The 23,767-nt window shown below is 38.2% G+C and overlaps 2 protein-coding genes across 3 annotated transcripts; one reads left to right on the top strand and one right to left on the bottom strand.

Annotated features, from left to right (window-relative positions):
• The first annotated feature begins 354 nt into the window (after positions 1 to 354).
• LOC134803158 (zinc finger protein 436-like) lies at positions 355 to 8,094 on the top strand. Of its 2 annotated transcripts, XM_063775863.1 has the most exons (6): positions 355 to 595; positions 1,198 to 1,339; positions 3,054 to 3,119; positions 4,261 to 4,323; positions 6,206 to 6,703; positions 6,894 to 8,094. In XM_063775863.1, exons 1-6 carry the CDS (start codon positions 467 to 469, stop codon positions 8,030 to 8,032), a joined length of 2,037 nt encoding a protein of 678 aa, XP_063631933.1. In that variant the 5' UTR covers positions 355 to 466; the 3' UTR covers positions 8,033 to 8,094. The 2 variants fall into 2 exon arrangements, with proteins under 2 accessions (XP_063631933.1, XP_063631934.1); XM_063775864.1 differs by having other exon boundaries at positions 6,206 to 7,006.
• Positions 8,095 to 22,152: 14,058 nt separating this feature from the next.
• Positions 22,153 to 23,623, bottom strand: LOC134803113 (zinc finger protein 737-like). Its single transcript, XM_063775821.1, has one exon. It carries the CDS (start codon positions 23,524 to 23,526, stop codon positions 22,585 to 22,587), a length of 942 nt encoding a protein of 313 aa, XP_063631891.1. The 5' UTR covers positions 23,527 to 23,623; the 3' UTR covers positions 22,153 to 22,584.
• Between the last annotated feature and the right edge of the window lie 144 nt (positions 23,624 to 23,767).

The raw sequence follows: 23,767 nt of genomic DNA, 5'->3' as shown, positions 1-23,767 counted from the left end.
CCCTAAACGTGTGACGTAATTAATGGATGACCCCTTATCTGGCAGCACTGTGATAAACGAAAGAACAACGTTAGCTCTTGAGGTAACGTGTGTTTTGACAGTTCTTTACGAATTTCGTGCTGTCAAAAACTCCGAAAATTGCGTTTCGCGGTAGGTCTATGGAACGATATTCGATCCATAATCGTCTTTCGAACGGGCCGCTCGATGACGGCTGTCTTCGCGGTAGCAAACCGTGTTTTATCTGTCAGAATTGCCCGCAATTGACGATTTTCGGTATTCGCGGTAGCCCCACAGCAGTTCTTCAGTCAGCCGTTGTTGATGTTGATTGTTGACTGTCGAAGAAACATTACATTACACGTGCAAATTGCGCATTGTCGTTTGGGTCGAGAATAGTTTTTTTACACAGTTTATTACTCGTACATATGAATAAAAATTCGGTGAGGAGCGTTTTGAAGTAACTAATGTGATGGAATCAATAAACCAGTGCCACTGCTGCCTGCAGCGGCCTTCGGCGAAAGATTTGAGGACACCGTACACTCTTCTCGGCATAACGGAAATATACTCGGTCATGTTAGAAGAATGCTTTGCAATGAGAGTAAGTAAATATGTATAGGTATACAATATTAATTAGGTTGGTAGGGAAAGACCTAATGATCCTTTGCGAAGCCCTACGTCGCCTCTGTCTGAAATGTGCTGTAACCATTACATACTTATAGACTACAGATCCATGCAACTACTTTATAGGGTTCCGTACCCAAAGGGTAAAAACGGGACCATATTACTAAGACTCATTTGTCCGTCTGTCTGTCTGCCCGTCTGTCTGTCACCAGGCTGTATCTTATGAACCGTGATAGCTAGGCAGTTGAAATTTACACAGATGATGTATATCTGTTGCCGTTAAAAAAACCAATACTAAAGAGTATGGAACCCTCGGTGGGCGAGTCTGACTCGCACTTGTCCAGTTTTTTACTGTTTTTATGTTTTATTTAGGTTCAACTAAACGAAAACCTATTAAATAACCCCCAAAAAGATCTATCTATATGGTATCTTCTCATTATTGTGTAATCTTATTGTGAAAAACACGATCAGAAATGCATGTTTTCTGTAGAGAACTCATTCCAATTTTTTTTAAACAAGAATATAGACATAAATTACTTCATATATGGCACGGTGTAAAGACTAGCATACATTTTGCAGCTAACATCATGTGATGATGGCAAGAGTGGTATCTGCAAGGTGTGTCTGGGGCGGCTGCGGGAGGCGTGCCTCTTCAAGTTGCAGGTACAGCACTGCCAGGCCGAGCTGCAGGAGAGGCTAGAGGGAGGACTGAGTGTCAAAGGTAAATATTGAGCTTTTATATCAAGATACATACAGCCATGTCACACAGATCAACAAAAACAGAAAAAAGGGTGGACTCTTTAAATGGTTTTATAGCATTCAAATAAATCAAAAATGTATTATATTATGTCAGGTGGGGTAAGAGGGACTATGGGAAAAGGTGGACACTTGTAGGGAAAATAAACAGTTAGAGATGCTTAAAGATATTAAAAACTAAATTAAATTATAATACTAAAAATAAAGCTAATTCATAAATAAAAAAATCTTGAAAATATTTACGTAGAAGGACTTTCATACGGTTCCTCTTACCCCGAGAAAAATAAAGTATGTTTCCCTTAGGGGTCATCCATTAAATACGTCACACGTTTAGGGGGAGGGAGGGGGTCAAGAAAATGTGACATATTGTGACATGGGGGAGGGGGGAGACACAAACTTTGTGACGTCACTTTAACTTCATCAGTAACCGAAATTTTTTTTTTAATTATTTTATTCGCTGTACATTTAAATAACAAGTTCTTAAAACGATAATCGTTTTTATTCTTTTAATTTTCTTTCCTAAGCAGTTTTGGGTTATAAAATTACTAATATTTATATCGTCAAAAATATTTTGATAAAATATTAATAATACTTAGGTACTTACTTAATTCGATTTGGCGATTTCGTAGAAAAAATGTGACGTCACACTAGGGGGGAGGGGTTTGCCAAATGTGACCAAATGTGACAAGGGGGGGGGGGGAGGGGTCAAAAAACCTAGAAATTCGTGTGACGTAATTAATGGATGACCCCTTACCACACCTGACCTATATCTGATAATTACATTAATTACCATAGTTTTATGACATGTAAATTAATTGAAAACTAATTCTATTATCTGATATATACATACTTCGAGCAACACGGAAGGGAGGCGGCATTCGCACTATTTCCCCTCTGCCGAGGTACAAGATTAGCGCGTCAATCTAATCTAGCGCGGGTAATAAAACTAGTTGCACTTGGATTTTTCACTAGACCGAGTCCAGACGCGCGCGTGAACACTGCTGCACAAAAATGCCTGTTTGCTCGGTTTTTTGTTATAAAAAGAGGTCGGGGACATCAAATTTACAAAAAGAAAGTGTTACATTTCACTTGTAACATTTTTTTTACATATCATACGTTTAATTACATTCAAACACAATTATTATATTTTAGTCTCATGTAATTGTTGGATTTATCGATTTTGCTCGCTCAGTACAAATTGCGGATCGGTCGAGCGACAAATCCGACTTCTCATCTCTCAGAATACAATAACATACTTCAACGAAAATGTGTTAGTGTGCGTGTTGTGACACTTGTCACTCGTCCGTACACAAAAAGAGATCGAGGTTTGCAAGATTTGTCTTTGACGTGTGTCATTTTCTATGTATTTGTGTCGTCATTACAGATTGGATTTTGTATGTAAGTGTGTGAGAAGTGCGACTGTGTGCACCTTTCCCCCCGCGAAAAATGGCAGAAAGATTTGTACGGTGAGATATCGCTTGGGCCCCTCCCTTCCGATGTGTCGGAAGCCGGTGTTGCTCGAAGTATACATAGGTCATGTTACATCATTTCTTCCAAATTTGCTACTGTGTCCTCCTGGCTGATGGGACACAATAACAACTAGACATAATTGATCTACTAACACTTCTTATGTTTACTTTAGATATTTGTTTAAAACCTTATCACATGTTATATTTTAGAGGAAGCCTTAAAAGATGAGCCCCCTGAAGATGGCGCGTGCAGCGAGTCTCCCGAGCCTTCCTTACGTAAGTATCTACAGTTCGTTTTTTTTAGCATTAGAAAGAACTTGCAAGAAGGTAAGCGATCTTAACATGTCTTTTAATTGAAAAACGCTTTTTAAAAATCAAAAATGATTACTTATGAAAGAAGAAGAATATAAATGATCGTATTAGATTCATAATTGTTACATATTTGCCGTAACTTATTTTTAAAATGTGTTTTCAATTAAAAGACACATCAAGATTGTTTACCTTATTTCTAATGCTAAAAAATACGAACTATATCTAATGTGCTATACCTACAGAATTTTGTAGAATAAAATGACAGCAGGTATAAAAAACCGGCCAAGTGCGAGTCGGACTCTGCGCACGAAGGGTAAATACCACAACGCAAAAAAATCACGCCCACTAAAATATTTATTTTATTTTGTTTTTAGTATTTGTTGTTATATAGCGGCAACAGAAATACATCATCTGTGAAAATTTCAACTGTCTATCACGGTTCATGAGTTACAGCCTGGTGACAGACAGACAGCGGAGTCTTAGTAATAGGGTCCAGTTTTTACCCTTTGGGTACGGAACCCTAATAAAAGGAAACAAGATGAGCGCTATTTAGCAGTAAGGCGTGCGGCCTTCATACTGAATATGACTTGTTATAGACCGACCGCTTAAATGAGTCCTCGCCTGCGCGGTACGGGGGCGACGGGGTAGGACGACTAAGGGTGGCGGGGAAGGTGCGGGCGCCGTACGCCTGCCGCCCGCACCTTCCCCACCGCCCTTATAGTTCGTTATTTTTAGCATTAGAAAGAAGATAAACAATCTTGACGTGTCTTTTTTTATAATATTGAAAAACGCTTTAAAAAATTACTTTATATTACTTATGAAAGCAAAAGAATGTAAAAGATCGTATATGATTTACAATTGTAACATATTTGCCGTGACTTATTTTTTAATGGTGATTTTTAATAAAAAGACATGTCAAGATCGCTTACCTTCTTTCTAATGCTAAAAAAACGAACTATAGTCGTCCTACCCCGTCGCCCCCGTACCGCGCCGGCGAGGACTCATTTAAGCGGTCGATCTATAGAATAGAATATTTTAGAATATTTAGTTGTAGTTCGTTGTTGTTTTACCAGTTGCTCATACACTGTGTGTATTACGTGGTCAGCTTCAGACGAGGAGCCCCTGGAGCCGCTGCCTGAAGATGAGGCGGAAGACCATTATCTGTTACGTAAGTCGCGCCGTTCGCATATATTATTATAACCAGTGTAGGTAATGGGTTTTATTGCATTCTGTAGGTATATGTAAAAACCGACCTGTCAAAAAGGGACCCGACTGAAAATCAGCGTATATATCTTTATATCTAGCAAAAAGCTGAGATTGGTACCCATTGCCTATACCACAAATTTTTGTGCATGTTTTGTATATTTAATGTCTTTATGAAATGAAGTGTATTTTGTTTTTTCTCTCGTGTAACATCTTTTATTTTTTTGGTAGTTGTGGCAATAAAACTTTTTTTATTTTATTTTTTATAAGTACACACTTCGAATTTTATTAACTCATTGAACATACGAGTATAGAAGTAGGTTAATTAGGTAACTTCTAATTAACTGGCTAAGGGTGACCTTGGTGCTAAATAATAAGCAATTTATATTGGTGCCATTCATTTATTACGTGAGACGATTTAGGGGGGAGAGGGGGTTAGATTATGTCTTATTTTTTCTTACAAGGAGGTGGGAGGGGGTTTTGATAGTTCTTACGTAAAATCATAGTTAATATTATACTTTGAAAACGCATTGTTCCAGAGATGTTCTAGTGGCAGATCCACTTTCTGAGTGGGTTTTGCGCCCCTGGACTGATCAATATCGTATGTAAATATGAATGTTAAAGAAAAACTTCAAAATAAAACCAAAAGATAAAAATTATTTTAGATTCTTACGTAATAAATGTTGAACAGAGGGGTCAGCGTATTCTTATATTTTTATACACAGGGGAAGGAGGGGGTCAAAAACTGGCAAATATCGTCTTACGTAATAAATGAACGGCGTCATTGACTCTACGCCATGAAACTAGTTTACTGTATAATGGTTCAGGCGGATCCATTCCTACGGATATGGCTTTTGACGAGCTGATATTGCTAAACTGTTCCTATACTACTTCCCACCTTAGGGAAAAACAAATAAATTAAGCTTTTGAACGCCACAGGCGGCAATTGACGTCAACGCAAAACATGACAACGACGCCAAAGACGGCATTTGACGTCGATCGTTTTTTGATGAAAATCTACTGAAAATCACCCCACTTTTAGGTTGGCATTATTTATTCACAAAACTAAATTTTACCCCCGTGGCGTCAGTGGCACGGCAAAATGATGCGCCGTTTAGCGTTCAAAAGGTTAAGTTTTAATATGATCTCTCTTCTGCAATCTGGTTGTATTAAATAAATCGAAATGCAAAGTTCACACATTATTTCTTATCAGCAATTTCCTGTTGTTAGTTGCGACAACCAGTACTGTAGATAACCGTTATCGCTATGCGATGATATGTGCCAATAGGGTATTTGACAATTTTTTATGAATGGTATTTGTCGATCAGGTTTGTTTTGAGAATCAAATGTCTGTATGGGACCCATAGTCTTAAAGCAATGCAAAGTCACAAACGATGGTCAAAGTCTGGCACCCGCACTTTACTCACGAAACGCTTCTAACAAAATGGTAATACATCGTGACGCCGACATGTAACGTTAGGAGCCGTTTCGAGGTATGGAAAACAAGGAAATTGCGATTTTGTCGGTAAAATATTGCATTTATGTATAGTGTTGCTATACAATTTTTTTTTAATAAGATGTAAATAATCGAATGGTACCACAATTTTTGTCCTCTTTGGAAGTTAATTATTTTTTTTAATTTTGAGGTCCTGTATTAAAAAACAAACCCCTTTGAACGCCAAGAACCCTTAAAGGCATCATAAGATGTCATACCCGAGGCGCCAAGGACGCTTATAAATGCTATGGCGTACGTTGTTAACGTAACCTTCCACGTTTCCAGTATGGTTTATATTTGCTATCTTATGCCAGAGATATCGGCGTGTGCATGACGTTCTTCGGTCCTACAGATGATGCAGCTACTTCAGGCGGCGAGTACGGAGTTAGCACGGCGCCCCTGTCCTCGCGCGTCATGCAGCAGCTCGCGCTGGCGTGCTCCGTGAGGCTCGAGCGCCTCCGCCACTCCTCGCGCGCGAGCCAGCCGTGTCCCGTGACGTCACACCGCGAGCCGAGCCCCGCCGGCAGTGTGCAGGACGTGACGTCACACCGCGAGCCGAGCCCCGCCTGCAGTGTGCAAGACGTGACGTCACACCGCGAGCCGAGCCCCGCCGGCAGTGTGCAGGACGTGACGTCACACCGCGAGCCGAGCCCCGCCGGCAGTGTGCAGGACGTGACGTCACACCGCGAGCCGAGCCCCGCCTGCAGTGTGCAAGACGTGACGTCACACCGCGAGCCGAGCCCCGCCGGCAGTGTGCAGGACGTGACGTCACACCGCGAGTCGAGCCCCGCCAGCAGTGTGCAGGACGAGTCTGGTGACACACCCGCCGAGGAACAAGCCTACATGTCCGGTACTCGCACAATACACTTCATACACAACTCTAGATTAATCACACATTATATTATATCCCAAATATTATACCCACCAATTTTCTACCCGACCATCATGATTAATCACAATTTTGTACTAAAAGTATCATTTTATGCACACATTTTAGAACAACAATGACCCGACGAAAAATATTTTGTTTTTGTGTCCAGCCGCAGCTGTTGAGCTTCCGCCGGCGCAGCGTGTCACCCGCGCGAGCCGAGCCGAGCTCGAGCGTCGCCACGCCTCGGCGCACCAACCTAGATTAATCAGACATATAAATAACCAACACACAGACATATATTCATGCAGAATCTGTTCACAAAAGTTCTCAAACAAAACTCTCTTCAAACAACATGAACACACGCACATGGAACTAGAAATATACATTTGCGATATGTGTAATATAAAATTCAGTCTGAAATCAGTTTTAATTAGACATATTTTTAACTTTCATATGAAGATAAATGAAGTGTGCAAAGTTTGCAACAAAATTGTTCACAAAACGTACTTAAAGAAACATCAAAGACTACACACTGGTGACAAACCATACAAATGTAAGGTATGTGGTAAAAAATTTGCACTAGTTGAATATTTAAATTTACACCAAACTGTTCACAGTGGTGAGAAACGATACAAGTGTGAAGAATGTAACAAACAATTCAAATATAAACGTAGTTTAAACAAACATAAAAAAATTCACACCGGCGACAAAAGATATAGCTGTGATCAATGCGGCAAACGTTTTATAGAAAGCAGCACTTTAACTGAACACAAAAGAGTTCACACAGGTGAGAAATTGTATAAGTGTGATGAATGTGACAAATTATTTGGATATAGAAACTCGTTAAATAGACATCAAAAAATTCATGCCCTAGGTGATATTTACAGCTGCAACTTTTGCGACGAGAAATTTCCACTAATGATACTTTTAAATAAACATAAGAATAAGCACGTCGGAGAGAAAGCGTACGGCTGCGCAGAATGTCACAAGAGATTTAAGACTAAATCTGAATTAGATTTCCATAAAGTAACGCACAAAGCAGACAGGCCATACACCTGTGACAGGTGTGGTAAGCAATTTAAACACATAAAAAATTTAGATCAACATAAAAAAACTCATGCAGAAAAATCTCACAGTTGTAATAAATGTAACAAGAAATTCACACACAAGCATCAGTTAAATGCTCATGTAAGAACTCACACTAAAGAAAAAGCATTTGTTTGTGAAAAATGTGGCGCGCGATTCGCTCAAAATTATATTTTACAGAAACATAAACAAATTCATTTTGAAAAGATATCCGGTGACTGAGTGAGTGTGAGGAAATTAACTAAACGAATTCATTATTATTTCTTTATTTATTTAAACTCTTAGGCTAAAAAACACTTACAAAACAATAAAAAATAAATATAAACACATTATAAAAAACCAAACCTAGGGTGCCGCCGGCAGCGGGGCCCAAGCTGCCGGTGGTCAAGGCCGCAGAGTGAGGAACCGACGTACTATATGCGCCGTGTCCAAAATTACCGCCTTCGGCATCTGACCCTAGATCCAACCACCCATTATTATTTTTACAGCTTTATTTATTCCAGTGAAATTTTGTACAATTTACAATGTAGTGTTTTTGATAAATATAATTTTAGTTGCTTTTATGTGTTAATATTGTTTTTCATTTCACTGATCCCTATTGGGCAAAAGCCTCCTCGAGTCCCTTCCATTGTTAATGGAGCGAGGAATTAATAGTAAAGATGAATACAAAATAGTGTATCAAACAAAAGTAATTATAATGCTATTCGTACAGAGATTCGAGATATGAGCAAAAATATGAAAAAAGGTACCTTCAACCCCCCTCCCCCCTACACCCTCAGCACACCCCCTACCCTCGAGGACTTTTAGTATGTTTATCTGGACACCACAAGGTATACCTGTACCAATTTTCAGAACTACACGAATTATTTCCGCAGATTGCCCAAATTCGAATTAATTTGACGTGGCTAAATATGAAGAAAGTAGTGTTTAGATTAAAATTGCCGCAAACTTGTACATACTTACTGTAAATTAGTTAGTGAATTGCTCGATAGATTTTACAAGCTTTGCAAATTGTATAATTATATAAATAAGTTGTTAAATATTTACCCCGCAAGCTCTAAAGAATGTTTAAGTAAACTAAATATATATATGGATTAGCAATAAAAGCTATAATGATGTTGAAAACATATTAGTTGGAGTCGTCTAATATTAATTGTATACCAAATATCTTAAAAACAAAAGGATTTTTCCTGCAGCTACTATTACATTGGTCTTCAGAATATTTTTTTTACGCATCTAGAACCTATGTATAAATACGCATACAGAAAATTTACATAACCATACGCACACACACTCACACACACACACACACACACACACACACTTATGCTCTTGATTTTTAAAACTTTATTAAAATTGTAGTCCACCAATTTGTACCTTCAAATAATATAAAAAAAAAACCCTTACTTATTAAGAACAAATTTTTGTTAATATTAGTTTTATATACTTTATTTCTCTCCATTATTTGTTATTTTCAAGAAAAATTAGTTTTAAGCCAGAGCTATTGTTTTTATATAAATTCAGCTACCACCTAGGGAGAGCGGTGTCTCTTGACACAAGTGTCATGTACGCTTAAAAAGAAGCACCAGCCCAGTTATAATTACGTTTGTTTGTGCGAACACAATAAATATTTTTAGTTTATTATTTATTTATTTATAGCTTTAATTTCACTTGCAATGTTTTTTTGTGATGTTTCGCGGCAAATCTTACAAGCACAATTAGATCCACTTCCCATTTTTAAAGTGAGCTGAATCTTGACATAGGTACATGAAGCATTCCACGAGAATGTCGCTTACATAACGCTTTTGCCTTGTATGGCAGCTGCCGTATTGCGCTAGTAGAGTCCGACCAGTGACTCGTGTCACAAAAAAACGCGGGAATTTCAATAAAAACCGCACCTACTGGCAATAAAATTACTATGAAAATAAATGACAGCTTGAAACTAACAGCTTATTTGATAGGAAAAAAAGTTGCCATATAAAGAATTTAAACAAATAGCTTGTGACTCGACTCGCTGGTCAGACTCTAGCTACTATCTAGCTAGGAGAATACACTGACAATAGACGGGTTCACAGTCGACACATAACGAGCCGCCTCGCGAGGAAATTGCCGCGCGAAGCAGCTCGGTCGGTGGAAACGTGCCTCGGCCGAGCCAAACCAAATAGCTGCAAATAATATTTTACAGAACTACTATATACCTACAGGGTGGCCCATTTAGATCGGTCAGTATGGGAAAATCTGAAACTATAAGACATATGACGATCTCTTCTTTATAGGTACCATGACATGGATTTTAGTAACAAGAAAAACTGCATTCTAGACCGCGGGCCAGGAGCAAAAAACTTCTGACAAAGTATCAAACGGGAGGCGATGACAAAATTTATATTATTTGTTTACATGTTTCGGTGGCTGCCATTCCTCAACCCACCAACGGAGCGCCAGCTGACGTCCATGAGGGGTCATCATATACAGGGTGATTCATGAGACGTGACTCAGTAACTCATAATTGATCGATCACCGTCGTATTTAGGTGAAACAATCGCACTTTTTCCTATTACTTAACTTTTTGGTGAGGGCAAATTTAATTCTCTACAATCATGGTCACCCTACAAGAGCTAATTAATAAACATAAAACCTCTTTAACCGTAATGACAGCATTTTGATTACGAAGAAAATAAACTGTCAAACTTGAGTGATATACGACTTTTCAAAAGTAATCAAACCGTGATGACAGTGATGACATTGACCTTGACACAGCATATAATAGGTACCTAGCTTAGTATTCTAATTTTAGGGTGACCATGCATGTCGTAAATAAATTAAATAACTTTTTTTTTCAACACGCCTAGAAAATTAACGTTAACCTCACTAATACTGGTACGAAGCAGTTGCTTATAATTTGCGAAATGCGCAGTGTTAGTCCTGCTCACGTCTCCTGAATCATCCTGTAAACACGGTGCAGAGTTAGCTTAAACGAGCTCAAGTACCTTTGTACAGGTACAAATAAACATTCATAAAAATATTTTTTTGAAAATAAATTATATTGGTGGCTGGACGGGGTCAGCCTATTCTTATTATTTCTTACATAGGGGAGGGAGGGGGTCAAAAGCTAGCAAAAATTGTCTTACGTAATTAATGAATGGCGCCTTTAGTGTTACTATTGCTTGGAACTGTTAAAATTATAAATAAAGATAAGCATAATTAATACAAACTTCAGTGACTTAGGGCCGATACAGACGGACTACAACCCGACTGCAACTTGTATGGGAACTGCACGCCAATCGAAACGTCGGCGTGCAGTTCAGCAAAATGACCCTGCACCCTGGCAGTACCTAGTGGAACTCAGGTTTGGTGTAACAAAGGCACATTATGGTTTGGTCATCCGACTCATCTTGATGAGCACTTAGGAGAGTAGTACCCAAGATAGAGCCGATGCCGAACCCTGGCAGTACCTAGTGGAGCTCGGGTTTGATGCAACATACATAGACACACGCTGTTTTGGATATCCGACTCGTCATGATGATCACTGGGTAGATCAGTACTTTCAGTACCCAAGATAGCTGATGCTGAACCCAGACAGTGCCTAATGGAGCTCGGGTTTTATACAACATAGGCACACGCTGTTTTGGTCATGCAACTCGTCTTGATGAGAACTTAGGAAAGTAATAGTACCCAAGATAGAGCTGATGCTGAACTCTGGCTGAACCTAGTGGAACTCGATCAGGTTTGATGCAACATAGACACACGCTATTTTGGACATCCGACTCGTCATGATGAGCACTTGGGAGAACAGTACTCAAGATAGAACTCATGCTGAACCCTGGCAGTACCTAGTGGAACTCAGGTTTGTTGCAACATAGGCACACGCTGTTTCGGCCATCCGACTCGTCTTGATGAGCACTTAGGAGATTAGTACCCAAGATAGAGCTGATGCTGAACCCTGGCTGTACCTAGTGGAACTCAGGTTTGGTGCAACATAGGCACACGCTGTTTTGGTCATCTGACACGTCTTAACGAGAACTTAGAAGAGCAGTACCCAAGATAGAGCTGATGCTGGACCCTGGCTGTACCTAGTGGAACTGTGTGTGTTAGTTTATGTGCGGAGCAGCGTGATTACCGCCAGTAGGTGTCCAGACGGGATAGTTTTTATATCAATTGTGTGGAGTGGACGCAAAAATAAATTCAAGAACATTGGCTCGCTGACCCAACATTATGTAGGAAAGCCAATTGGGTTCCTTACAAAAAGTACTGGGCGACCGTGTAGGATGTAATGCACTTATGAAATTGTATATTACGTGTGGATGATATTGGCAATTTGATTTTGTCGTCTGGACACGTTTTTAAAGAACAAAGTTAAAGCTGTAACAGACAGGCGTACCGGACAGCAACCGGTTCGGTAAGTTAAGGTAGAAAACCTCCGCGAGCCCTTACAAAGCTCTGCTTTTTCCTAGTAAATAAATAAACATTAAAGGACATCCTTACACAAATTGACTAAGCCCCACAGTAAGCTCAAGAAGGCTTGTGTTGTGGGCACTCTTAATAACCGGACGAGTCGCCTTTAACCTTTCGAACGCCACAGACGGCAATTGAAGTCAACGCAAAATCGTGACAACGACGCCAAACGACGCATTTGACGTCGATTGTTTTTTGATGAAAATCTACTGAAAAACACCCCACTTGTAGGTTGGCATTATTTATTCGTAAAACAAAATTTTACCTCCGTGGCGTCAGTGGCACGGCAAATGGATGCGCCTTTTGGCGTTCAAAAGGTTAAGGACTTACCTATAGTTCGTTTTTTTAGCATTAGAAAGAACCATGGTATAATAATATACTCCGCCTGGTACTCCATTCCGAGATTCGCGTATGACCTAACTGACACGCGCCTACGTCATCATGCTGTTTACAGGTTCTCAAACTTTGAAATGTGGGAGAATTTTAACCAACGGTGAAAATTATTTTAACGGCATTAATTTTAAGTTATTCATGTAGAAACATAGTAAAATAAAACAAATCTAATGTATTAAATTAAACTTTATTTATCTATACAAGACAAACGTTTAAAAAACTAATTCACAGTTACACATTAATTACCAAGCTTACGACGTGAAAAGTTTGGAAAACACTGCGACTGCTGACACTGAGCGAGAAGGAAATAACAATTAACACGCGTTCGACAAGGATGACGGTCAGGGCATGAAGTTATCTAGATCCGAATTGTCAAATGTCCACAGAGCTATCCTGTGTTGCCAGTAGTATAAACAGAATTACCCGAAAGTCTGAAATTTCTTTCGTGAAGCGGAAGATATTGCTAACGAGTAATTAAAAAAGACGTGTTATTGTAAAATTTAAGCTAAAATACATATAAATGAAAATTATAAAATTATAAAGAAATATTTTAACTTATTAACCATAGGTATAATGTACCCATGTAACATGTTATGTTGAAATAAAGTGGCAATGTTATTGTGACGTAATCGCGTGTCACTCTGGGAATGGAAGACCATGTTTTATTAGACCATGAAAGAAGGTAAGCAATCTTGACGTGTCTTTTAATTAAATAACGCTTTTTAAAAATCAGTAACTATTACTTATGAAAGCAGAAGAATATAAATGATCGTATTTTTTTTTTTTTTTTTTTTTTTCTTTATTGGGGAAAAAAACAGACATAGGCAGATATATAATACAAAAGAGGACATAGATTTATACATTAGTAGGTGCAACCTACATCCTGAGACAATTCCCACTATGATTTGTAAACCTAGGATATTTAAGTGGCATTGTCATCGGATTGAGGTATAACAGGATAATAGATTCTAAACTAACATTGATAGACAGACGATAATAATAATCATTACAGTGCTGACAAGATTACACACATAACATTCTAGCAGCGAGATGAGGAACTACATATTTACACTTATATTATGATAAATATAGGACTAGGCATATATTGGGCCAACAGTAATTATCTAGTTAAGACGAATCAAATTTTATGGTAAGTTTAAGGTAAGTTTAAGGAAGTACTTAAACGCTTCATAAGAGTAGGTTTACCTTACGTTTGAAATTTGCACGACTATTGTTAAAAATGTCAACCGAGACCAGGTTGTTATTGTACATTTGACATATTCTGCGAAGCGGAGCGCGGACTCCAGCGTTATTCGACGAGGCAGGCAACGCGAACAGGGATGTAGTTCGTGTTCTATAGGTTGGAGCACGGAAACCGATATGTTCAAGCAGTTCTGGACAATTATAATAACCCCCACATATGTTGAACAAAGCAATAGCGTCTTGGACATTGCGTCTGCTAGTCAGAGTTTTAAGTTTGTAGCGTTCAAGGAGCTTGTCGTATGACAATGGAGCATGAGCCATTCTATAATGGAGAGCTCTCAGGAACCGTTTTTGAACAGCTTCAATCGCATTTTTGTAGACTGCGTAATGAGGGTTCCAAACTTGGGATGCATATTCAAGGTAGGGGCGGACTAAGGAATTATATAACAGCAACTAAGATGAGCATTTTTTTAGAGGTTTGGCCGCCCTAAGAACGAACCCTAACATTTGATATGCTTTTGTTGTAATTTTATGAATATGTTGATCGAGAGTAAGCTTTTCGTCAAGCGTAACCCCTAGATCCTTAACATGATTAACTCTTTGAACAAGTTCTCCTCCTATGTTGTAATGTGTTAGTATTTTATTTTTGTTTTTTGTGAAGGTTATATGCACGCATTTATCGTAGGCTAAATACAGTTTGTTGGACTGACAATAGGCATGAAAGCGGTCCAGATCATCCTGGATAAGTTTGCAGTCGCTTTGATCTTTTACGGCTTTGTAAATTTTCAAATCGTCTGCAAACAAAGCAAAGTTACAGTTTAAGAAGCACTTATTGATGTCATTAATAAACAAAGAATATAGCAACGGCCCCAGTATAGATCCTTGAATTACACCAGATGGCACCAGGGATGCGCGAGATTCGAAGCCGTTTATGGTTATTTTTTGTGTGCGATTATCCAGGTACGAAGCGAACCATCTTAGTAGGTTACCCTTGATGCCATTATACGCTAATTTACGCAGTAACAAGACATGATCGACCTTGTCAAAAGCTTTACGGAAGTCCGTGTAGACCACGTCAACCTGAGCACGCTTGTCCATAGAAGTAAACAGAAAGTTTGTATATACAAGAAGATTCGTTACTGTAGATTTTTGTTTCATAAAACCATGTTGTTGAGGTATAATGTTATTTCGAACCAGTGGATAGATTACATCATGGACTAGGGATTCAAGCAGTTTGGAGATACAAGATTGTATAGAGATCGGCCTGTAGTTGCTTATTTGGGATTTAGACCCGGATTTGTGAATAGGAGTTACATTGGATATTTTCCAGCATTCAGGAAATATTCCCTCTAATAGGCACTTATTAAACAAAATGACAAGTGGTTGTATTATTGCTGGGGAAGTATGTTTGAGAAAATGAGGGCTTATTTTATCAGGACCCGGGCCTTTTTTGGGGTCCAGTTGTCGAAGCTTGCGCTTGATGTCTGTGCCGCGTATGAGTATGCTGGGGACATGAAGTTATAAGATGGAGTGAACTGTCACTTTTTTTGCCATACTAAATTTAACCTTATCACCGAGCCAGAAAGACGTTCTTACCAGACTAGAGAAAACGGTCCACTTGAGATAGCAAAGGTGGGTCGCGGTGTCTCACTCGCACATGTTGCCAATGTTAAAAATATACCATTGTGGTAGTATTTATATCAATATACTACTGAAATGAAATACCTTCTTATATTATTTAAGTGCTTTATTTAGAGTAAGGTTCTGATATCTTTTAACAAATTTGTAAATAATTATGATGTCAATATTATTAACTGATTTAACCAAGCATGTGCACAACAACAAAAACATTAATTTTGATATGGTAGACATTGTAGTAACTTTGAATATTAATTGGTATCCCTAACGTGTGATGACATGTTATCAAAACACGTGAATGAAAAAATTCTTAAAAATTGTGAATTAATGTTGCGTTAAAGGTTGTAGGAGTGAAAGAATTTCTAATTGTGGAATATTGTTTCACAAGGAAGCCACAATTATTACATTTTGCGATAAAAATCAAGTCAACATTGTCAAACTCATTAGGGTGACCATGATGTCGGCACGATGAGAATCAGTGTTACACAATTCTTATTACGTACTTAAAAGTAAATTTATATGAATAGGTATGTATTTATTTCGGCATGTTTAAATTGGTGAAATGAGAGCCAATACAGAATAAATAATTGCCAAAATTGAAATCCAAAGTCCTTAAACATTACAGACACATTTATACATTGTTATAATAATAAAAAAACACATTGATAATAAAAGAAAAAAAATAGAACCTTATGGTAATTTACTGACTTTTGGGACGATACCAGAAACGTTACTGGGAATTTACCCTCTTTGGAAAATTTACTGGGAACGGCACATCACTAGTTTCTTTACATTTCACGACTCTTCTCTTTTCGCACAGATGGTCTACCACCGTGAACACCGAGGTTCGCAAATTGCGGGCATCTTTTACTTTTACTCCTATAAAGGAGTAATTACAGAGACAGAGAAAGATGCTCGTCAAACGATGCAAACTTCGGTGTCTATGCTCCAGTGACAAGCGTCCTAGTTAAAAACTATAGCAAACGGGCGTAGCGGTCCCACGCGACCCTGTGGCAGTGGCGGATTTGCCCTAAGGCCGAGTAGGCCCGGGCCTAGGGTGGCCAGATATTTTAAGCGGCAGTCTATATGATGGGTGCTGAGAAAGGGGCGGCTAGTGCTTGCTAGTGGGCCTGGGACAAAGGCTGTAAAGACTGTAAAAAGCTCTCAGGACATTGGGGGTGTCCTGAGAGCCTACCCCGAGCCGCTTTCGACGTGTTGCCTCTTTGTAGCACTTTCGTACGTAAGTGTGACAGAGGGGCGACACGTCGAACGCGGTTCGCGGTAGACCCTCTGGTTCTGTCAGCATATCTGTCTCTCTATCTCTCTCACTCATACCCGTATTCTTGACAGACGTTACGGCGGACCACCTTCCTGAGGATCGACCATGTTCGTGGTCCAGCATCTACGCCTATTAATAACAGTTTTTAGTACAACTAAATTAAGTACCTAAGGTTGTGTGAAGCGTTGTACAGAAGAGAAAAAAAAACTATATCCATCCCTTTTTAGGCCATAATACTAGTACAGCGAAAAGACAGTATGATTCTTTATAACTAATATAACTATGCACGAATAAGAAAAGATCCTGGCCAAACTATATATTCAATGTTATCCTAATATCCCACATACATATGACTTATGGTCACCCTAATTAGAAAGAGATGCAACGGCCCACCTTGACTTCTCATGTGGACACACTTTTTGGCTAATGTACACTATCCGGTTTACTCTCTAGGTCCGTGGCTGGGGATAATATTAGCCTCCGGCGAACAAGGGAGGTCGTCGAGATCGGATATGTTATACTTACTTTTACTTTCGAACACTGAGCTAAAAAACCTCGAAAATAGTTCACATACATCGTTTGGGGTGCTGGCAGACATATTACCCAAAGACATAGTATGCGGGTAGTTTGATTTAGATTTTTTTAAAGATGAAATATATGACCAAAATGATTTAATGTTAGTCTTCATCGTGTTTTCAGTGTTATCGGTATAATTACGGAAGCATGTTGTCATCATATTTTTGCAGCGTGTCCTTAACAGAGAGAATTCTCTATAATCTCTAAGGGACCGGTACGTCTTCCATTTTAACCAAACCTTCTCTTTTCGTTTGAGTGTTTTAATGAGTGCATGTGAGAACCATTTGGGGTAAGCCTGATTTTTATTTTTACAGAGAGGGACATTACTTTCAATTATTTTATTAATAATACTATAGAATTTGTTAACAGCATCATTTGTTTGTAATGCGTTTAATTCAGCCGACCAGTTTACGTTATTTATTTCGTTATTGATTTTCGGGTAGTTGGCTTTATAAAAGTTATATTTTGGTACGTTCGTTGAGGACAGCGTAGGAGCAAATGCCAGACTAACATCGAATTGAAAGGGCGGATGGTGCATATCAATATTACTTAAAACTACAGCGGGAGGGGAGAGGTGGCAATCCATATTTGAAAATAGCAGGTCTAGTGTTCTGTTATTCTGGTTGGTCAGATAATTATATTGTAACAGGCCGAGGAGATTACTTGTATCAAGCAGGTGCTTGGAGGCTTCACTAGGTGTAGACAGTACCTGAGCCCTAACTGAACCCTGGGACGCCACCCATGTTAAATCAGGTAAGTTATAGTCCCCCACTATGCATATTTTACTGTTAGGCTCTAACTCACATATTCTTTCGATTTTTTTGAAGTGTTCAAAATATATATCTTTATGTGAAGCGGGAGGGATATAAACAACACATATAATGAATTTAAAATTAGCGGTAGGTAACACTAAAAAGAGGTCCTCGGCGCCTTTAGATTCCCAGTTCGCGCATCGGGTCGCCTGTATGGACTTCCGTACTCCAATAAGTACCCCACCACCGTCCTTTTTACGGTGGGTACAAAGGTCGCGGTCCCGCCGGTGAATAACGTAGTCACAACCTAGTACCTCGGCATCTAGTATGCCAGATTTTAACCATGTCTCAGTTAACATAATTACATCATATTCATTAAATTCATAATTGTTACATTTTTTCCGTTACTTATTTTTAAAATATGTTTTTCAATTAAAAGACACATCAAGATTATTTACCTTATTTCTAATGCTAAAAAAAACGAACTATACCCATCTGCCGAAAACCATGCGCAATTGTGCAAACTTTTGTATGGACTGACGTTTATTTGATATGGCTATTTGTACGTTACATGCTAATCATGTACTATAAACCGCAGAAATCGGCAGACTGTTTTGTACAGAAAATGACAGCCAAGGCGTCTCCAGTTACTAAATCCTCTAAGGGGCACTCAGACAAAGATATACATGATATACAACAAATATACAAATACTTAAAAAGTGGTTAAATACATAGTAAACAAGTGAAAACAACCATGACTCTCGAACAAATATCTGTGCACATCACACAAATAAATGCCCTTACCGGGTTTCGAACCCAGGACCATCGGCTTCATAGGCAGGGTCACTATCCACTAGGCCAGACCGGTCGTTAATTTTAAAATATAAATATTCAATTAAGTATCTGAATGTCGACGTCAAAGATAGGTTTACACTTTTGCACCTTACTCCTTTGTAATTAAGTCGAAAAATGTAATCATATCTTTGACGTCGACTGTACCACGGTTTCTTTTTTTTCCATGACCTCTTGAAGAGTTCGTAGAAAAATTATGGCAGATTATATCGTAAAAAACGGGTTTGTGTTAGTCGGGCCATATCACCATTATTAAAAATCAACAATCAAAATACATTTTTATCTTTCTCATTTATTTGTAAAATATAAAAATATACAATTTTATATTTATAACAGAATGTAAATTAAAATAAATTTCAAATTGATTGGTCAGACATAATTAAAATACTAGTAATAACATGAAACCTTTGGTTGGGCCCACACTGTCCACTGTGTCAGAATGTCTACTGTGTCAGAATGTCCACTGTGTCAGAATGTCAACTGTGTCAGAATGTCCACTGCATCAGAACGGCCACTTTAAAATAACGAATCTACCAAATCGTCCGAATTTTACCATTTCAGCCACTAAACCAAAATGTCCACTCTAGCAAATGGGCGCCTGTGTCGATACGTCATCTCTATAAAATGGTACCAAAATGTCCAGTATAAAAAAGGCAAAATTTATTACCTTAAAATTCAGTAACTGTTAATGTTTAAAAATGTAGCTAGTATTTTGATTAAGTGGTAGTGTCGGTAGGAACTAGGGTCCTTTGAGTCTGAATTTGAAGAACTCAGTTCGTTTTTACGAGACTGCGCTTAAAAAACGTCTTTTAAGTCCCGAGTCGTGTCCTTTGTCGAGTCTTTTTTAAGAGCAACTCAAAAGGACTCGAGCCTCTGAATAAAGACTCCGTGAACAATTATATAGGTTTTCCCTAAATAACAGTAAATAAAATAGGCTTTATTGTACGATTAATGTACCTACCTAATCCACAAATTATACATGAAGACAATGCATTGTTTGTAAAAAAATCGAGTTCTCTGAAAAGGACTGAAGTCTCTACAAGGGACTCGGGGGTTCTATAAAGTTGAAAAGAACTCGAGGTTAGACAAAATTATAAGAGTCTGAAAAACTGAGTCGAGTCTTGAAGCAGACGACTCAAAGGACTCGAGTCCTACCCAACACTATTAACCTTTTGGACGCCAATGACTGATATATCCACACCGCAGGTTCAACGCCAAAGACCGATTAATCGGTCGCAGACCACAGAGCAACATAGACTTCGACTTGTAACTATTCAATATGCAAGCAAACGTACCTAGATGGTTCGTTTTTTAGCATTAGAAAGAAGGTAAGCGATCTTGACATGTCTTTTAATTGAAAATAGCTTTTTTTAAATCAGTGACTATTACTTATGAAAGCAGGAGAATATAAATGGTCGTATTAGATTCATAATTGTTACATATTTGCCGTGACTTATTTTTAAAACGTGTTTTTCAATTAAAATACACATCAAGATTGTTTACCTCATTTCTAATGCAAAAAAACGAACTATATATATGTAATGAAAAAAGTAAAAAAAATATAAGTACCTAATTAAAATAAGCCAATTAAAAATACTATACAAATACAAATATTCATGTCAAGATTATCAAAAAGAAGTAAAGTGCGAGTCAGACTCGCGCACGAAGGGTTCCGTACCATTACAAAACAAATCACGTTTGTTGTATGGAAGCCCCACTTAATATTTATTTTATTTAGGTTTTAGTATTTGTTATAGCGGCAACGGAAATACATCTGTGAAAATTTCAACTGTCTAGCTATCATGGTTCATGGGTTACAGCCTGGTGACAGACAGACAGACGTACGGACAGCAGAGTCAGTAATAGGCTCCCGTTTTTACCCTTTGTGTACGGAACCCTAAAAAGCATTTAAACAATATTACACAATACTATGGGTCGTTTTCTAATTAACATAATTTATAGAAAAACACATATTTCATGGTTACATTCATATAAAACAAAGACTTAAAAATAGTGATGGTTTACATGTGCCTGAACTATGTTTATATGCGCATATTATTAATATACAAGAAAACTAATTTCAGCGTTTTTAAAAATTCATCCTCTAACGGGGTTAAAAATGAGTTGAAAGCTTGAATCCATTACAAATTACTTTGACTGCCCCCCCCCGCCCTGCCTACCTGCCAGGGGGTGGCGGATGACTAGCGGGCTCAATTAGCTTAGCTTTACGTATATTACATCTGTGCTAAGTGAATTCATCCGATACCAAAATTTGCACCTTATGACACTACTTCCCGGGCTAAACTTGGATGCCATGTGCAGTGTTGCAGGCTAGAAACATGGCAAACATTGTTCATGCAAATTAATTTTCACATACAAAATACACATTATAATTTAGCAACTTAATACTACAATACATTTATCGAAATAATTATCCTATTTATCCTGTGTCTATATGAAAACACCAGATTTTGATAGAATTTGGTGCTAAATGATCTTTTAATATTCTGAGAAAAATCAGAGGCAAGTATTACATTAAAACGGCGTTTTATCTTGCTTCAATTCCGCTCAGGGCCGGCTAGGGCTTCCAATACCGGGATCCCGTCTTTTTAAACGCATATTTCGATACCGGTTTTTTGAAATACAATACCGGGTCCCGGTATTTTTAGAAACACCTTTTATATCTATTAGAACACAGACAAAACATCCTCCAGACTTAGCATAGTCGCGCTACCCTCTCTGCCAGGCATGCGGTAATTTTACTCCATGTTCGAGTCGAAAGTGTCTTTGTGTGAAGTCAGTGTCTTTGAACGGACCAATCACTGCACGGGACTTCGCTCACCTCGTCCCGCGCACCCCCGCATTTTTGGCATCATTGGTTGCATGAAATAATAGCTCTAAACTCGGTCTAGAGGATTCCTAGTCTATGTATTAGAATGGTCATATTCGGGTGTAGCAAGAAGCTTACTAAACGTCAGACGCATCTAACAGGCACCTAGACCTCATTTTATTATTGAAACAAAATCGTTGCCTATGTCTCAGAGAATATTTGGTGGTTGGTAGTGGATGAATCCTGAACTTTGTGAGTGATTAATATGATGATAGTGACATTAACAGAATTTGTTTTAAAAAATGTATCAATAAATAAAAAGAATAGAGAAAGGATAACTGTAGTTAGGCCTGTATGGGAAACCAATTTTTCCGGAAATTTTGTTGGTTAAGTTGAACTAAAAGTGTGACTGGTGAAGTCAACTGGATAAAAATTAAATTATTGCCTACCTGGAGTGTGAAAAAAATATATCGCAGATAGTTTATTGTTTACTGTTTATTGTTCTAATAGCTGTTAGGACATATCTGGTATTTCAATGAGCCTTTTTTTATAAAACTTTCATTTTTAAGCGATTCATATCCAATACCGGTATTGTGAGAAGTTCGGTATTTGGAAGCCCTATCTCTGACTTAGCCGGTATTACGCATACTATACAACAGATGGCGCCTATGTTGCTTAACGAGAATGTTCGGTCGGAATTGTATGAACGTGTTTATCCTTACTTTTGAAATCATTGTTTGATACACTATTTTGTATTAATCTTTACTATTAATTCCTTTTAGTTCATTTCCTCAGTCACTCAGTCACCGGGTACCTTTTCAATATGAATTTGTTTATGTTTCTGTAAAATATAATTTTGCGCAAATCGCGCACCACATTTTTCACAAATATATGCTTTTTCTTTAGTGTGACTTCTTTCATGAGCATCTAACTGATGTTTGTGTGTGAATTGCTTGTTACATTTAGTACAACTGTGAGATTTTTCTGCGTGATTTTTTTTATGTTGATCTAAATTACCTTTTCTTTTAAATTGCTTACCACACTTCTCACAGGTGTATGGTCTCTCTCCTTTGTGCGTTATTTTATGCAAATCTAATTGATCTTTTCTTTTAAATCTCTTGTCACATTCTTCGCAGCCGTACGCTTTCTCTCCGACGTGCTTATTTTTATGTTTATTTAAAAGTATTATTTGAGGAAATTTCTCGTCGCAAAAGTTGCAGCTGTAAATATCACCTCGAATATGTATTATTTTATGCTCTTTTAAAGTGTTTCTATATCCAAATAACATGTCACATTCATCGCACTTATATAATTTCTCACCCGTGTGAACTCTTTTGTGTTCAGTTAAAGTGCTCTTTCGTATAAAACGTTTGCCGCATTGTTCACAGCTATGTCTTTTGTCTCCAGTGTGCTTTTTTATGTGTCTGTTAAACACACTTCTATCTCTGAATTGTTTGTTACATTCTTCACACTTGTATCGTTTCTCACCAGTGTGAACAGTTTGGTGTAAATTTAAATATGAAACAAGTGCAAATTGCTTATCACAAACCGTACATTTGTATGGTTTGTCACCACTGTGAAGTCTTTGATGTTTCTTTAAGTACGCTTTGTCAACTTTTTTGTTGCAAACTTTGCACACGCGTTTTATCTTCATATGTAACTTAAAAATATGTCTAATTAAAACTGATTTCAGCCTGAATTTCATATTACACATATCGCAAATGTATGATTTTAGTTCCATTTGAGTGTGTACATGTTGGTTGAACAGAGTTTTGTTTGAAAACTTTTGTGAACAGATTCTGCTTGAATACACTGCAGTAGTGTGCTGATTATTTATTTGTCCAATTAAGTTAGGCTTGTGTGTGCAGGCTTGTGGGCGAGTGGCAACAGGCAACGTCACACTCCTCGCTGGCGTCGGCTTTTGGCGTGACGCCACGGGACGCGCCTGCATGGGCGCCGAGTCACGCGGCGCCAATGGATCC

This window comes from Cydia splendana, chromosome 26, assembly GCF_910591565.1.
Source record: "Cydia splendana chromosome 26, ilCydSple1.2, whole genome shotgun sequence".
In the NCBI taxonomy this organism is placed as follows: domain Eukaryota; kingdom Metazoa; phylum Arthropoda; class Insecta; order Lepidoptera; family Tortricidae; genus Cydia; species Cydia splendana.
This window is presented reverse-complemented; position numbering and strand designations above follow the sequence as displayed.

What these genes read in the sequence shown, in the direction of transcription:
- LOC134803158 (XM_063775863.1), top strand. Translation starts at nt 467, where the DNA reads ATGGAATCAATAAACCAGTGCCACTGCTGCCTGCAGCGGCCTTCGGCG. An exon ending in GGAAGACCATTATCTGTTAC is followed by an intron (nt 4,324 to 6,205) that starts GTAAGTCGCGCC and finishes TCGGTCCTACAG; the next exon opens with ATGATGCAGCTACTTCAGGC. An exon ending in GGAACAAGCCTACATGTCCG is followed by an intron (nt 6,704 to 6,893) that starts GTACTCGCACAA and finishes TTTTGTGTCCAG; the next exon opens with CCGCAGCTGTTGAGCTTCCG.
- LOC134803113 (XM_063775821.1), bottom strand. Translation starts at nt 23,526, where the DNA reads ATGGAACTAAAATCATACATTTGCGATATGTGTAATATGAAATTCAGG.